This window comes from Saccharomyces cerevisiae, chromosome X (genome assembly GCF_000146045.2).
Source record: "Saccharomyces cerevisiae S288C chromosome X, complete sequence".
Taxonomy (NCBI): domain Eukaryota; kingdom Fungi; phylum Ascomycota; class Saccharomycetes; order Saccharomycetales; family Saccharomycetaceae; genus Saccharomyces; species Saccharomyces cerevisiae.
Window position 1 is genome coordinate 119,529 of NC_001142.9, and position 16,453 is coordinate 135,981.

At 38.8% G+C, this 16,453-nt stretch overlaps 7 protein-coding genes across 7 annotated transcripts; 1 reads left to right on the forward strand and 6 right to left on the reverse strand.

Moving 5' to 3' along the window:
• Positions 1 to 920: 920 nt before the first annotated feature.
• HSP150 (heat shock protein HSP150) lies at positions 921 to 2,162 on the forward strand (the record flags this gene model as incomplete). Its single annotated transcript, NM_001181592.1, has 1 exon — positions 921 to 2,162. One exon carries the CDS (start codon positions 921 to 923, stop codon positions 2,160 to 2,162), a length of 1,242 nt encoding a protein of 413 aa, NP_012376.3.
• Positions 2,163 to 2,736: 574 nt separating this feature from the next.
• On the reverse strand, positions 2,737 to 3,420 carry CIS3 (Cis3p; the record flags this gene model as incomplete). Its single annotated transcript, NM_001181591.1, has 1 exon — positions 2,737 to 3,420. One exon carries the CDS (start codon positions 3,418 to 3,420, stop codon positions 2,737 to 2,739), a length of 684 nt encoding a protein of 227 aa, NP_012377.1.
• Positions 3,421 to 4,307: 887 nt separating this feature from the next.
• Positions 4,308 to 6,800, reverse strand: FAR1 (cyclin-dependent protein serine/threonine kinase inhibiting protein FAR1; the record flags this gene model as incomplete). The annotated part of the gene is made up of 1 exon (NM_001181590.1): positions 4,308 to 6,800. The coding sequence occupies one exon, from the start codon at positions 6,798 to 6,800 to the stop codon at positions 4,308 to 4,310; it is 2,493 nt and encodes an 830-aa protein (NP_012378.1).
• A 524-nt stretch (positions 6,801 to 7,324) lies between these two features.
• SSY5 (Ssy5p) lies at positions 7,325 to 9,424 on the reverse strand (the record flags this gene model as incomplete). The annotated part of the gene is made up of 1 exon (NM_001181589.1): positions 7,325 to 9,424. The coding sequence occupies one exon, from the start codon at positions 9,422 to 9,424 to the stop codon at positions 7,325 to 7,327; it is 2,100 nt and encodes a 699-aa protein (NP_012379.2).
• Positions 9,425 to 9,756: 332 nt separating this feature from the next.
• Positions 9,757 to 11,115, reverse strand: FBP26 (fructose-2,6-bisphosphatase; the record flags this gene model as incomplete). The annotated part of the gene is made up of 1 exon (NM_001181588.1): positions 9,757 to 11,115. The coding sequence occupies one exon, from the start codon at positions 11,113 to 11,115 to the stop codon at positions 9,757 to 9,759; it is 1,359 nt and encodes a 452-aa protein (NP_012380.1).
• Positions 11,116 to 11,572: 457 nt separating this feature from the next.
• Positions 11,573 to 14,407, reverse strand: VPS35 (retromer subunit VPS35; the record flags this gene model as incomplete). The annotated part of the gene is made up of 1 exon (NM_001181587.1): positions 11,573 to 14,407. The coding sequence occupies one exon, from the start codon at positions 14,405 to 14,407 to the stop codon at positions 11,573 to 11,575; it is 2,835 nt and encodes a 944-aa protein (NP_012381.1).
• Positions 14,408 to 14,803: 396 nt separating this feature from the next.
• On the reverse strand, positions 14,804 to 16,405 carry INO1 (inositol-3-phosphate synthase INO1; the record flags this gene model as incomplete). Its single annotated transcript, NM_001181586.1, has 1 exon — positions 14,804 to 16,405. The coding sequence occupies one exon, from the start codon at positions 16,403 to 16,405 to the stop codon at positions 14,804 to 14,806; it is 1,602 nt and encodes a 533-aa protein (NP_012382.2).
• Between the last annotated feature and the right edge of the window lie 48 nt (positions 16,406 to 16,453).

The following is a 16,453-nucleotide window of genomic DNA, read 5'->3' on the forward strand; positions in this document are numbered from 1 at the left end:
CAAAAATTACTACAACAAGCAAATCCAATTAAAAACAGTAAAATACTTTAAGTGCATTTACCGTTACGAACAACATATGTCCTAGTTAGTATAGTAGTCTACTAAGTAGCAAAAAAGTAGAAACTCTGTCACTATACCAGCCATCAGTTCATAGTAAAACAGTAAAAATTGTAAAAACAAGCAAAAAAAAAACAAGAAGGAACAAATGCACCAAACTGTTGATCTATTCTGCAAAAAAAAGTATGGTAAATTTTTTCCATTATCCTGGCCGCTAATCCATATGGAGGTGAACTTAGAACTTGCACAAGGATGCGATGAATGATAGGCTTTGTGCTATAATTAATGCAGGCAGGTCCGCCATGTCCAACACGTTGCTGGCCGCAAAACGAGTCAATCTCACTGCTTTGCCACGCTCATTTCTCCCCCCTTCTGCCCAATTAGGCGACCCTCACAATGCACATACACATTTCCCACCTCTATTGGAAGGGGCCGTAAATGGTAATTCTTGGGAGTTATTCATATTAAGTGATCTTACTATTTCCTATTTCGGAAATTATTAAAGACAAAAAAGCTCATTAATGGCTTTCCGTCTGTAGTGATAAGTCGCCAACTCAGCCTAATTTTTCATTTCTTTACCAGATCAGGAAAACTAATAGTACAAATGAGTGTTTTCTCAAGCGGAACACCACATTTTGAGCTAAATTTAGATTTTGGTCAAAATAAGAAAGATCCTAAAAAAGGAATGGTTGGTGAAAAATTTATTAGCTTGAATGGTAGGAATCCTCGAGATATAAAAGGAACACTTGAAGTCTAACGACAATCAATTTCGATTATGTCCTTCCTTTTACCTCAAAGCTCAAAAAAATATCAATAAGAAACTCATATTCCTTTTCTAACCCTAGTACAATAATAATAATATAATGCAATACAAAAAGACTTTGGTTGCCTCTGCTTTGGCCGCTACTACATTGGCCGCCTATGCTCCATCTGAGCCTTGGTCCACTTTGACTCCAACAGCCACTTACAGCGGTGGTGTTACCGACTACGCTTCCACCTTCGGTATTGCCGTTCAACCAATCTCCACTACATCCAGCGCATCATCTGCAGCCACCACAGCCTCATCTAAGGCCAAGAGAGCTGCTTCCCAAATTGGTGATGGTCAAGTCCAAGCTGCTACCACTACTGCTTCTGTCTCTACCAAGAGTACCGCTGCCGCCGTTTCTCAGATCGGTGATGGTCAAATCCAAGCTACTACTAAGACTACCGCTGCTGCTGTCTCTCAAATTGGTGATGGTCAAATTCAAGCTACCACCAAGACTACCTCTGCTAAGACTACCGCCGCTGCCGTTTCTCAAATCAGTGATGGTCAAATCCAAGCTACCACCACTACTTTAGCCCCAAAGAGCACCGCTGCTGCCGTTTCTCAAATCGGTGATGGTCAAGTTCAAGCTACCACCACTACTTTAGCCCCAAAGAGCACCGCTGCTGCCGTTTCTCAAATCGGTGATGGTCAAGTTCAAGCTACTACTAAGACTACCGCTGCTGCTGTCTCTCAAATTGGTGATGGTCAAGTTCAAGCTACCACCAAGACTACTGCTGCCGCCGTTTCTCAAATCGGTGATGGTCAAGTTCAAGCTACTACCAAGACTACCGCTGCTGCTGTCTCTCAAATCGGTGATGGTCAAGTTCAAGCAACTACCAAAACCACTGCCGCAGCTGTTTCCCAAATTACTGACGGTCAAGTTCAAGCCACTACAAAAACCACTCAAGCAGCCAGCCAAGTAAGCGATGGCCAAGTCCAAGCTACTACTGCTACTTCCGCTTCTGCAGCCGCTACCTCCACTGACCCAGTCGATGCTGTCTCCTGTAAGACTTCTGGTACCTTAGAAATGAACTTAAAGGGCGGTATCTTAACTGACGGTAAGGGTAGAATTGGTTCTATTGTTGCTAACAGACAATTCCAATTTGACGGTCCACCACCACAAGCTGGTGCCATCTACGCTGCTGGTTGGTCTATAACTCCAGACGGTAACTTGGCTATTGGTGACAATGATGTCTTCTACCAATGTTTGTCCGGTACTTTCTACAACTTGTACGACGAACACATTGGTAGTCAATGTACTCCAGTCCACTTGGAAGCTATCGATTTGATAGACTGTTAAGCAGAAAACTATTAGTTCTTTTATCCTGATGACTTTTTCTCATTTGCATTGATTAGAAAGGAAAAAAAGAAGTGTCCTTTTCTACTACTACTCTAGTCGCATCCATTCCTTTGCATTTATCTTTTCTGCGGTTGGCCAATCCATTCTTCCGAGAATTTGGCTAGCCATACTTGATGTTTTCCCATTATTGGTTCGTTTGGCAATGCTAATTTTCTTAATTGCCCCTTATATACTCTTCCATAAAATGTTTTTTTTATAACTAATTTTCTGTATATCATTATCTAATAATCTTATAAAATGTTAAAAAGACTTGGAAAGCAACGAGTGATCGTGACCACATAATTGCCTCGCTACACGGCAAAAATAAGCCAGTCCTAATGTGTATATTAAAGGCTGCATGTGGCTACGTCTATTAAAAAAAAAATATTTATCTAAATAAAAGAAACCTTCTTTTAGAGAACCTTAAAAATGTAATATACAAATCATTCATACCAAAATCTTTTTACAAATCATAATCTTTTTCTATTTCTTTTCCCTTATAAAAGGTAGAACATTAGTACTTTGATGTAGCTATTTAACAGTCGACCAAAGAAACAGCTTCCAAATGAATGGCACTACATTGTTCGGCGACGTTTTGATCATACAAGTTGTAGAAATTGCCGGATAGACATTGGTAGAAAACGTCACTGTCACCCAAAGCCAAGTAACCATCTTCAGTAATGGACCAACCGGCAGCGTAGATGGCGCCGGCTTGTGGTGGTGGACCGTCAAATTGGAATTGTCTGTTAGCAACAATAGAACCAATTCTACCCTTGGCATCAGTCAAAACACCGTCCTTCAAGGTCAATTCTAAGGTACCAGAATTCTTACATGAGCTATCTTTCAAAGATGGAGTGGCACAAGAAGATGATGTGGCATTAGTAGATGTTTTAGATGCAGAGGAAGAGATCTTTTCGGAGCTGGTTGGGGTAGCGGTAGTAGTAGCTTGGGCTTGACTATCGGTGGCTTGAGCAGTAGCAGCAGAAGTGGCTTGGACTTGACCGTCACCAATTTGAGAGATAACGTCTCTCTTAGCTTTTGAAGAGGTAATAGCTTGAACAGCAATACCAAAGGTGGTAGTGTATTCGGCAGCACCACAAGAGATGGAGCCGGTTGGGGTTAAGGTGGACCATGGTTCACCTGGAGTGTAACCTTCAGCAGAAGCAGTGGCGGATAGAGCAGCAACGGAGGCAGCTAGGGCGACGTTTTTGAATTGCATTTTAGATGTAAGTTTAGCGAGTGAAATAGTTTTATGTGTCTTGATTTACAATTACTACTGCCAAAAAGAGAAGGTTAAGATAGACCCACCACAAGATAGATTGGCTCTCTTTCCCGAATACTTATATACTGACTGTTTGGAGATGAAACCTTCGAGAATTTTTCACCCACTGTCAACCTATTTCTTATTTTTGTTTTTGTTTGTGGACGTTTAGCTTAAATCGGCGCGAATTTTTTTGGCGCAGTACACGCTGACCCGTTTCTTTTGGGCGACCGTGTCTCGACCGTAGCAAAAGGGGAAAAAGAAAAGCTGGAAGGGCTAGGCGGGATCTGGCCCGTGGAAATCGTATGGAATGCATAGGCGGCCCGGCCAGGCACCACGGAAAAAAGCTGATTGTCCTCTTTTACGAGCCGTGGATTTGCAGGAAGAAGCAACGCACGCATGGAAAACACGTGACCTGAAAGTCACCGGAACAAATTAGCCACATCGACGTTTCTTTTACTATACAGCTCGAACAAGCTAACTTGAAATGCTACAACCATGTTGGTATAATTGTGTACAGACACGTGCATTTTTGGTACGAAGAGGGTTACCCGGCTGCGAGTTTTTTTCATTATGAACTAATTCAGGGAAATAATCCCGTTCGGGAAATAGATAAACAACGCCAAACGAAAAAAAATATATAGTGCATATATGACGAGATTTAATTATCGCCAATAGGTTCTTTCTTAGGCAAAATTAAAGTTTACTCAATTTCTATTTATACATTAACTGCTATTTACGACGCATTATATATATTCAGTCATTGCGTAGTATAGACGTGGAGAAACGAAAAAAAAAAAAGGAAAAGCAAAAGCCTCGAAATACGGGCCTCGATTCCCGAACTACTAGAGGTTGGGAACTTCCAGGGTCTGATGAATTCTTTGCTGCTTTACCAGGTCAAAATATTCTATTTCTATCAAACTAGAATGCGGGTGTTCATCCATAATTAGACGCGTTTTTTGTTCACCCGCAGCCATATCCCCCAAATATACTTGCTCGAATGTAGCTTGTGGTAGACGAAGAGTTACATCTAGATAACGCTTAGTGTGCAGCTCCTCTAAAAACTGCTTAATGCTAGCGTTCAATGGAGTCATGCGGCGTTGCGAAATTTCGTATCTCCAATGGTAAGATAACTGGTCAAAGGCCTTTTTTAATTTCTGATCATGCTCAATGTCAACAACGTCACTCCCGTTGAGGACCAAGATTTGCTTGGCGTATCCAGTTGCAATATGGTCATCTGTATCCACGTATGCACTTGTTGACGCTAATCTTTCACAAGTTTGTAATGTTACCTTATACTGTTGCTTTTCATCGCGGAAGACGTTTGGATTAACCACTTCTAAATTATCCAAGAAAGTTGTCCATCCGTCCCAATTTTTATTTATCATTCCGATGAAGGTGCCAAATGGGCCTACTACACCGGATCCATCTCTTCCAACAACAACTATTCCCAGTAAATCGTCTGTGTTTAATCCATCCAATATTTGATGAACACTCTTTAGAACTCTCTTGCGATACAGTTCCCCATCAGCATGCGACAAATTCAAACATACAATAAGTTTTAGCGGCGTATCACTGTGCAATCTTTTCCACGGTAGACGAGAATCATGGGATTGTGCTGATATAACATCAGGCGGCGCTCCTAAAGCGCCTATTATATTCACATGAGAGAGTTCCTTCACTGTAGAAACAATCTCACTTAATGGTAGTGTCTCCAGTGAAGAATTTTCTAGACAATACTTCCATTTGGGAAGCAACCACTTTTCGCAGTTTTCGTTGAACCTCAAGTATATTTCAGGTATATTAGTGCTCTTCAAACTACAAAGTAGTACGTCCTCATTGAACTTGATTACCTGGTAAAACTGGTCTCTAGGAATCTTACCCAGGATCTTCATTTCTTCAAAATCAAACAAAACTAGAAATTTGGAGAATAATATTACAAGGTTATTGTCTACCCATTGTTCGCCATCATCAGAATACATTAGTTTGTCAAACAAGATCAAACTGCCAAATTCGCTATCCTTATCCACATTTGTTTCGATATATTGATCAATTTTCTTTTTCCATTCCTTTTCCCTTTCCTCTAGTTCTTCGTGGTCCACATGATTCACATCTTGCAAGACCCCTAAATCATCACTGGTCCGCATTTCTTGAAACTTCACACTGACCATAACATGTTCACCACCCGTTTTACTAAACCACACTTCAGCAGCACTTTCGTCTATTTCATCATCACAGTCCAGTTTTTCATCATCACTTAAATCAAAAGGGTCTGTAGTTGCCATTTTATTAACGAATGGTGAATTTAAAAATGGGCTATCAAGATAGCTAACGGCCTCAAATTGATTGCTATTCGATAAGCGTGGTGTCCTGAACCCATCACATGAAATATCAGCAGTACGAATGAGCTGCTCCTGTGGTGTAAACTGAGGAAATTCACCTGTGAAGCTTCTCGCCGTTTTCAAATCAATCCATTGCTGTTGCATATTGGATGACGGACCATCATCATGAGCGCCTGCGCCCGTTAGAAGTTTGGATACCATTTCAGGAACAATGTCTTTATCCTTTGGCTTGCTCACTTCGCCACATATCTTACACTCAGGAAACTTGCCTTGGAAATAAAGAGTTTCAAATAGCATCAAATAACAGTTATAGTGGCTAGTGTGTGAACACGTAGACTCCACAACCTTTTCACCGGTAAATGTGGAACTAATACTTTCCTCACAGATTAAACATTTCTCACCTATGTACCTTTTTGGACTGAATTGTGAATTGCATTTTTTTATGTTTCTTTCCAGGCTGATCATGAAAGTTGGTGAATCTTCTTCGTAATATGAATCGCCGTCAATGCGATAATCTTCATCCATAACCGTTAAATTGATGTCTGACAAAGTATCACACATAGTTGTAGAATCAGAAATCGACTCTCGGAGTAAACTAGTAGTTAAATTTGTAGCTTTGATGTTGTATTTGTTGCTACTTGTGATATTTACTGGCGATTGTAAAGCGCTAAGTTGTCCTGTTTTCGAAAAACCAGATGCTACTGATCCCGCTGTTTTCTTCAAACTTGGTGGGGGAGATATAGGCTTGGAAAGATTCAGTGGTTTAGGAATATTGCCTCTTTTGGACATCATTAGGCCAAGATTTGGAGTAAATTGACTCTCTTCAATATACCCAAATGTGGGCATCTGTTGCTTCTTAAATTCTGGTGTCTTTCTAAAAACTTTACCCGATAAACCTCTTAGAAATTTCTTCGGTGGTGATCTTTCAGCGTCACGATCTCCACTTGGTGGAGTGTGTATTTTTTTTTCAAACGAAACTCTTGTTGGTGTCTTCATTAATAGATTGCCTTCTTACGCCCACGAAGCTTTCCAGTGGATCTATAGACTTTGTGTAAAGGATGGTCAAGAAATATAAAAGTAAATAGAAATTTTTTGAATAGATAAGATAATATACACTCTCAAGACAGAGTGAACAAAAAGGATAGTTTTATTTTCTTTTAATAATTTGAATATATTATATACTGTGAACCAAGGTACCTTCGCATTTGAAACCTTTACGATGTCATTTTATTGCCTATTTCCTTTTTAGGTATTTTCGGTGAAATGGCTGCATGTTGAAAATTGCATCGCTGAAAAAAAAAGATATGCAAACAAAAGAAAGTTGCATTCTGAAACGACCGGGTCTCTCTTGCCCGCCTAACAAAACCAAAGAGGTAAATGAAAGTAAACAGATATTTTTCCTTACTTGGAAAAATAAAGCAACAATGAAGGTGAGTTTTATAGTCGCTCCTACAGTGATGCAAGTGCAATGTCTTTTTTTTTTCATCCTGTAATGGGTTAAATAACTTCAAAAAGGCAAATCATCCATCTAGTTGTGGATCAATGTCCCATTGAATTTTAGTTACAGCATGTAGTCTCTCCAGGATATCACCTATAGGTGTGAACAAACCAAACTGCCTCTGTTCACCATCGTATGAATGCAACATACCAACAAGCCCCAAACCTAGACGATCTTCTAACTTGGTCAAGATCCATGCGCCTGAATCCCCCGCACTAGCAAATAAAGGAGTTGGAGATGCAACGACAAACTCGCTACTTTGTAACTTTCCGTCGGCCCAATAAACTAATTTTGTAGAATTTAACTCGCCTGAAGTGTATCCCGTAGAAGCCCCTATTTTAAATACTTTCATCCCAGGCTTCATTTTAAAAATTTTTCGTTTCACATGTAAATTTTGAAATCTTAATGTTGGATCTGGGAATGATTTTAAGCCATTACCTAGGGTATTCTGACATTTGAATGATGAATTAACTTTGATAATAGCAAAATCTGATAATCTGTGATCTACGATTGCTCTCTCGCCCCAAACTACTTGACCAAATTTGTTTGATTTCTGCCAGTTCAAGTTTTGATCTATTCTTTGCACTTCCTCCAAAAATGCTGTTTTCTCCACCGAACCATCAGGATACCTATCTGATTCTTTCGTTAAAACTTTCTTGTAAGAAGTCTGTAAAACATTAGAAGGTACCATGACGTTTGGATAATCTTGCTTCTCAGATAATACAACGTGGGCGCAAGTAATGGCAAATGAGCAGCTTGCAAATTGAGAAAATTTTTTATCACTACCAGTCTGAGGGAATAGATAACCCCCTAAAGTACCTGTAATTTTAGCGCTTGTCTCAGTGGATAAAGACATAGAAATTGGCAATTCAAGTGGATTCTCTGAAACTGCATATGGGGGGGAAAACTGAAATTTAGTTGGGGCTATTGTATCGATAGTTGCTGCGGTATGAGACGGAATACTGCCTACTGCTGATGCAGCTTTTTTAATGTAATCTTTCACACAATACATGTGTACATCTGGGAACAACGAATAAAGAACCTTTATCATTTCATAGTGTTCATGTTGCAAGTTGGGTAAGCCAAACATTATTGTAAGAATTGAACTCTTTGGGGTTATACCTCTAAGTATAGGTGCTATAAAAGCACCTTCCTGGTCAGAGATTATTGAAGAATCCATTTTGGTCAACTCATCTAGAATCATGCCTAATTTATCCATACTTGGTAAGTTGCAATGGCTGCCAATACAAAAGACTGATAAGCATGGTAAAACGCCCGATTCTGATATCAAATCGTCATCCGTAATAAGGTTTAGTTTCTTCAGGAAGAAGTAAAATCTTCGTAACAGTATCGACCTAGAATTCGAAAATGCGTCGGAAACCAATAAATTATCCAGAAAATGTAATACAATTTTATTAATTTTTCGTAATGAAGACGATTTTTCTAAACTTATCCTGTACGGTATCCTGTCTCGTGTTGTCGGTAAGAATTCTTTAAAATATTCGATGGCTTCAATAACCGCTTTTGAAATACTGATGACATCCTGATGAATATCATCCATTATATCAACCAAATTTTCCTCTAGCTCAGACAAACTTTTGTGAATGTACTCCAAAGTGATACTTCTTCTGGAAGTGAAACTGTTTTCTCTCGCATTTTCTGAAGTGGCTAATGTTGAGGACGTTGAAGAGCTGACGTCTAAAGTATTCTGCGTATCCTGAGATTCCTCCTCCTTAACAGGACTCAAGAAGCTCACCGCTCTTAATGGTTTCCCAACATCTTTGAAACCCTGTAAATTTTTACTATTCTTAGATCCACTATGTCCGCTACTGTGACTACGCATTTCTGATGTGGCCATACTAGAAGAGGCTCCCGTTCCGTAAGTCATTCTTCCTCTAGAAAATATGGATGACGATTGTATGGACGAACCAAAAGTCGTAGACGCATCATCATTGTTTGCATTTTCAGGGTTCGTATCATGACTGTTTGGGTCTATTCTTTCTTCATTTCCAGATACGTTGCTAGACGACGTTTCTGCTGCGTTTTGTTCATTGTCTGCAGGCAAGTCTGTATTTTCCTTTTCTTCGTTCTTTTTCTTGTTTAAACCAAAAAATCTGACCATCGGTATATCGAGTTTACACCAGTACTATGTACATGCAAAAAGAAAGGAGGATATCTAGTATGTTTATTCAACCTTTATTGTATATTTACGTTTTCTGTACTGTATAATTTCATTTTCGAATCTTACTTTTTTTTTTTTACTCAAAAATACTTCCGCCGCGGCGTTCTACAATTTCACTTAAAATTAGTTTGGGTAATAATTACATACAATGCTGCAGACGTACATAAAAAACCATCAATGCTACGTTTCCTGATCTTTTCGTACATAAAAGATTGTGCGTATCAGCCACAAGTAAGCTTGGACTTAAGATACACAAAAATAAAAAGTAAAATTTAAAATTTGTCTTCCAAAGGAGAGTCATTGAGCAGTTGATGAAGTTTAGTTGAGCTTTGAGAAAGCTCACCTACTTGGCTTGTACCCTTCTCTTTATATGTACTCACTGCAGGGATGTTTGCTTTAATTTTGGTGACCTTTGTGCCATAGGCCCTAGGCTCCAGCTTGATCAATGTGTGTAGTGGGATTGACATCCAAGGGGATTCCTCCTGTGGAACGTTCATAAAATATGCATATATACACCGAAGTACGGCTTGATGAGTTATAATGAGAACATTTTCTTGGCGCTCCAATTCCATAATGACGGGCTCTAAACGAATCACTACATCTCTGTATGATTCTCCACCACGATATCTGTACTCGTATTTGTCATTATCACGTGCTTTAAAATCTTCAGGATATTCTTTTTCAATTTCCTCATACGTCATTCCGTCACAAACGCCAGCGTCTAATTCATCAAGTGCTTTCCATTGCAGTTTCTTATAGGGAAGATAATTTGCCGTTTGTTGTGTTCTTTTTAAGGTGGAAGTCCACACGGTCAAATTTATTTCTCCTGCGCTCTCTTTCACTAACTGCTCCAATTTTTTAGCGTACTGAAAGCCTCTTTCAGACAGTGATGAATCCCCGCCAATTTTTTTCTCTACGTTATAGATCGATTCGCCGTGACGGGAGAGCCAGATATATTTTGGTTTAGGACGAATATTCATAACATAAAATACAATCCTACTTTCCAAATATGTTCTGATCTTATTAATTACTACTTCTTCAATAATATTGACCAACTTAATGAACGTCATATCCTTATCTTTTTGGGGGTCCAAAGGTTCATAAAATCTTTCATATTGTCTAATTCTTTCCAAAAAATCAGCTTCCGCCACATGAGGTTCAGAGTTTTCATAATCAGGAGATGTGCTACCGATATCCTTAGCGTTATTTATAATCAGTTCATGATCGTTACTCCAGCTCTCTAAAAACATCGGTTGAATATTATTCTTTTCACATATATCTTTAAGCCATTTCCTTCTTTTACGTGTACTATTAGTAGCATCGAAAACTGCCACAGATCCGTCTTCTTTAGTAAAAAAATTAACAATATCTTTTATGGCATTTTGGGCAGCCAATTCTCTGAGTTTAAAATTATCTGTATTTTCGAAGTTAAAAAACTCAGCATCCATTGGGACATTTCCACTCACGTCTCTTCTGTAATTTCCCACATTAAAACACTTGGCTTTTATGGATAACCACGATAAGTACCTGATAATTTTTTGGGAAATAAAAGACTTTCCTCTAGCTGGTAGGCCAACCATTATCACACATACTTTGATATCATTATCGTTGGAAATAGTACTGTACCCCATGTTTCTTGTCTTACTTGATTCGGTTTTTGAGCCCCCTTTCCTTTATTTCTTAACAAACTTGCTTGGTGAATTTAAGAGCGAAGGGAAAGCAAAGATTATATATTAAATTCGTATCCACTGGCCAAAATGATACTTTACCTGATGTAAATGTATGATAAGCTATAGCTCTCTTAGTGGCGCTTTACATGTAGATGTAAGTTAGGGATAAGAATAGATTTGTGAGCGCATTGGCGCGACCCATTTTTTTAACACAGAAAAAAAGTAAAAAATAGAAATTACCCAATTAAGTGTTTTTATAGTAAACAATCCTTGATATCTTAGTTGAAAATAAACTCGAATTATGTACAAGTTTCCTTCCACTTAATCTATGATCCTTCTTTAGGTAAATTTTTATTAGCTTTATTTGTGTAGTTTTTTTTTATCTTGGGCATGTACGAAGAGCAAGTACGTTATTTAACTATACATATATGACTTTGAAACGATCGTCAACTTCTCTTTGACTTTCAATGTACTCACAAGTGCGTCGAAAATGGTGGATTGGGATATACTTCAGTTGGTGCAGTAATTTACTACCTGAAGCAGTTGCTACGACTCCGCGTATTAGCGTGGAAGATCCGTTCAGAGTATTTAATTGAATATACGTACCATCCGATCCTATGGCAACATTTGATTCCTTATCTGTGATTACAGAGCCATCGTCAGCATTACTGCTTGCCTTCACATTATTTTCTCCGGTGATGTGCAAATCACTGATTGAGTTGGTAATCATAGAGGCACTGTTATCTTCTAGTTTTAGCGATTTTAAGTTTGTTTTGATTAGTTCGATCAGACCATTGATGTATTTTATCGATATATGAGTTTCGGACTCATCCCCGTGAATAAAATAGTAGAGGCATCTATTTAATATTTCGACCATTAGCTCACAACTCTGTTCGTTATCCATTATAGAATCCGCCACACGGAGAGACCTTTGTAGACATTCTAACACCCGTTTACCATCTCTGTAGAAGTTGTCTGTGATACCTTCTTCCTCACCAATATTTGAAATTTCCGTTGCCCACCAGAGGTGGGAGCATAAATAAACAGCACGACATTGGTCTTGTTTCTTTAATAATTTGGATCCATGGAGTGTGCATCTGACAATCAAAGAATCATAATAAGCTTCTTTGTAGAGTGATCTTGTCTTTTGTAAAGACTGAGCAATATATATTAAAGCCTGTAACTGAGTCTTTGAATCACTTAGAGACTCTTCAAATATTGTGAAGGCCTGTGAGAAAAAATCATATGAAATTTCGTTTAATTGCAATTGATCAGCTAGAATGGCACATTGTAAATTCAGTTTCAGAATCAGATCTGTGCATGAGTTGTTGCAAGAATTAAAGATATCATTGATACAACGAGAAACAAATTTAAACATTTGCTTTAAAAGATTGGAATAATGGGAAAGTAACGTCTTGTTATCGGGTCTTTTTTTCAAAAGGTACTCTTGTATCATACGGCATTTCCTCATCAGTTTCCAAAAATTTGTGATTATTGCTGGAAAAGTGTATTTAACATTGATGCCACCTTTAATGAACGAAGATTTAATAAGAAGTAATATTTCCAATTGGGCTTCTAAGCTAAATTGAATTTTGTTTTTCATTGTTTGTTTCCGAGAAGTAGTGTTCATTATCCAATGAATCAAATGTGCCAACTTTTCCTGTATTGGGTCCAGTATCCAGGATTCTTCTTCATCATGTCGATTAAAAAACACTTCGTCTACATTTGTATCCGAGGATGCAACATTTGCGGGCGGTCCGCTTCTTGATATTATTAAGGGCTCACAGATTGAAAGCAGGCGCTGAACTTGGAGTTTGTCCTCAATAACTAAATAAGCGGAATGCCCTGGAGGATGCAGTTTCGATTCTGAATCATTATCGGCCATTTCTTCCACTTCTCTATCCATTAAGATGTCAATAATTTCATTGACAACTTTTTTTTGTAGACTAATGCTCTGCAAAGCCAGGATGTTTTTGTAAGCCTGGCACTGGGAGATTAATTGAAAGATAAAATGCTTTTTCGAAGTAACTGGTGAGTTTGGTGGCGCAGTGGTCGATGAGGTTAGCTGAAGTTTACTATTCTGGAAAGATAACAGAACCAAAAATAAATGCTCGGACTCTAAAGAAATATTTTTCTGACCATAATCCTTAGTTTTTTGTAAGACTAATTCAAAGAGTTTGTTCAAATTATCAAAATTATTAGGATACCATTTCAAACTTAAAACAATCACACTCTCAACTAGAGGAATAAACTGTTGTAATGATAGATCTGGTCTTTCATGATTCAATACGGTCAAATAGTCCCAGAACGTACCAAACACGTCCATATCTAAATAAGCATTCGTGGAGGTGGCGTTTGGATCGTCCTCCAACTGTCTTGTAACATAATCGTTTAATCGATCGACCAAAGTGAGAACAATCTTGTTTATCGAAACATCAGGGTTCAAATGCAAAGTAGTTTGCAGTAAAGTATCCAAGGTTTTCAAATGGAACTCGTCTGCGAACACTTGGCAGATGACGTCCAAAAGATATTCTTGGGATACTAAATCTCTACATTGTATGACTTGTTCCAAAATGGTGGGAAGAATATCTTGCTTATACATTTGGAAATTATCATCAATAATCTGCGAAAGACGTACTAGTTGAGACCCCACTAAAATTTGCAGCTCTTTTCTTTCACGTGTTCTGGTTTCCCTCTCACGAAGTGGCCCCTGGTGTTGTAATCTCACCCACAACTTGTTCATCTCGATGAAATTATTCATAATAAATTGAGAGTTAAACGACGGATCGTCCTCCGGAAGTAATTCTTTGGTTCTCTGGGATAAATAATAGCGTAAAAACAAACCTCTTATTGGGTTTTGCACACCACGACACATCTCAATCATATCCTTTAAGATTTCCTTCTTGGGCGCTTCATTGAAAGTGAGATAGCTGGTCCCAACTGTGATCATCAAGTAAAGCCTGGGTACCACGTTACCGGTATATTGAACCAACTCATAAAGATCAGCTAAGTGGTGATTTTGAGGATGGTTTTCTATGAGGTACGTAGATAGATTAGTCAATGAGTCGAAAATAATGACATAAAGTTCGTAGTATTTCTTCGGCGATAAGTTTGGATTTCTCAATTCGGTCAACATTATGGAAGTATGCTGTAATGATTCCATTAGTTTGTGTTGAGATAGACACCGGTTCATTAGTGCGGTTCGCTGCTTGATAACAGCGATCGCATTTTCTGGTGAGTCCGCATACGCCATTGTGTTTTTCAGCTTCTTCTTTCTCGTCCTCCTCCTTTTATCGTTATATATTAACTTCACTGGGCCTTGTTGAGTGGTCGCACATACACCACCTTCTTTTTTTTTTTCTCTCTTTTCTTCTCTTTACTGAGGTGGCCCTTGAATAAATACAGCACTTTCTCGCATCTACCTCAACTGAAAAAAAAAAAAAAAAATAAAAAACGCCCCTTTAAGACGAAGTGACAAAGAGGCAATAGTTCAAAAGAAAAAAAAAAAATATAAAGACTGTTGATAGTTGAATTTTTATAAACGTTATGTTAAGTATATGTATTGATGGAAGGGATAATAGGATAATGGTGAATGTCTTGTTTTTTTATAGGTAGGCGGAAAAAGAAAAAGAGAGTCGTTGAAATGAGATTACAACAATCTCTCTTCGAATCTTAGTTCGTTTTGAGAAGGCAATCCAATCAACAATCTTAAAAAATTTTCTAAGGCGGTTCTTTGCTTGTTTAAGCCATTCACCGGGTGAAATCCTGGTCTTGTTAATGGAGCTTTTAACCAGTAACTCAAGAAGGTTAAAACTGGATAAAAGTTCTCGAATTTGCCAGCATCTTCTTTAACTGGGTCCACCTTCTTATAGGACACTCTTGTACAAAACTCAGTCATGACTAAAAGATCGATGATCAAGGGCGTAGCCAGTAAAGAATCTTCGCAAACATTGTGAATGGAAATCCGGTTATGGCCACCTAACATCAACTCACTGTAATACTCGTCCATTGCCACTTTTGAGTCCCCGACGGGCTTCATATATTTGATGACAATGCAGTGGTCAACTTTTTTACCCAGTTTATCATTGTACAAGATATCATTAGACGCGATGATGTCATCTATGACAGAACTTTTGGAAATCTCCTTAGACCTAAATTGTTTTGGAGCAGATAAGTTATAACCGTCATTATTGCCTAAATGGTTATAGGATGCAATGGAGACCGGTTTAATACCTGCATCCACTAAGAACTGGGCCAGAACAGACTTCAACTTGGTTTGTCCCGACTTGAGATCGTCTCCCGCAATGAATGTACCCTCATGCTCAGCCAGCTGAACCAAGCCGGGAACAAAAGTATTCTGCGGTGAACCATTAATATAGGGGACACCTTCCAAGATAGATGCTGCTGCAAAGATCGTGGAAGGAGCAATCTCTTCATGGTCATTCTTAATAGACTGCAAGAGGTTTTCCATGGTGTCATTAACACCAGGAGATACTTCTACGTACCTCTCAGTATTTGCAGTCCAAAGAACGATTACTTTATCAAGGGCGTTTTCTTCTTTGAAATTCTGGATATCGCGTCTGATGCGTTGCAGATGGGTCCACTTACCCCTCGTGGTTACGTTGCCTTTTTCATCCAAATTGATGCAGTTATTGGCTCTCTCATCTTGATTAGCTGCAATGAAATCAGGGTAGTAAATGGAAGGAAGAGGCTTCACCAAGGACATCTTCGCCTTCAAGCGTTGTTGCAGATCATATTCGAGAACTTGACTTCTCTGCATAGCTTCGTATAGATCTGCGTTATTGATGTCCCAACCAGAGACGACAAAGTCGTTTGGGCTAACCATGGGCAACAGAGAGTTAAAAGGAGCATAAACGTCATTCCCCTCCGCATCGATACCCAGTTTCAAGGTAGAACATTGAGTCATGGAGCCGAAGTAGTTTGGTTGCTTAACGCCTTCCTTAGTTTGAAACTCCACATTGTGCTTATTCGCCAATACCGAGGCCACTAAAGTGGAGCCATTGTTGCCACCTAACCCAATGAGCATAATTCCTAGTTTTTCCGGCTTTTTCAAGTCAAGTTTGAACACGTAGTCTTGAACAGTGGGCGTTACATCGAAGCGGCCACTAGCTGTCTTCGTAACTACAGCATTTTCGTAGCTGTACTTGGTGAGCAGCTCGTTGTCCTTGTACGTGCACTTGTCGGTAACTACTTTAACGGAGGTGATTGGAGCAATATTATCTTCTGTCATTGTTACTTCTTTTTCACTGGAAAAAAAAGGGAATGAAACAGAATAAAT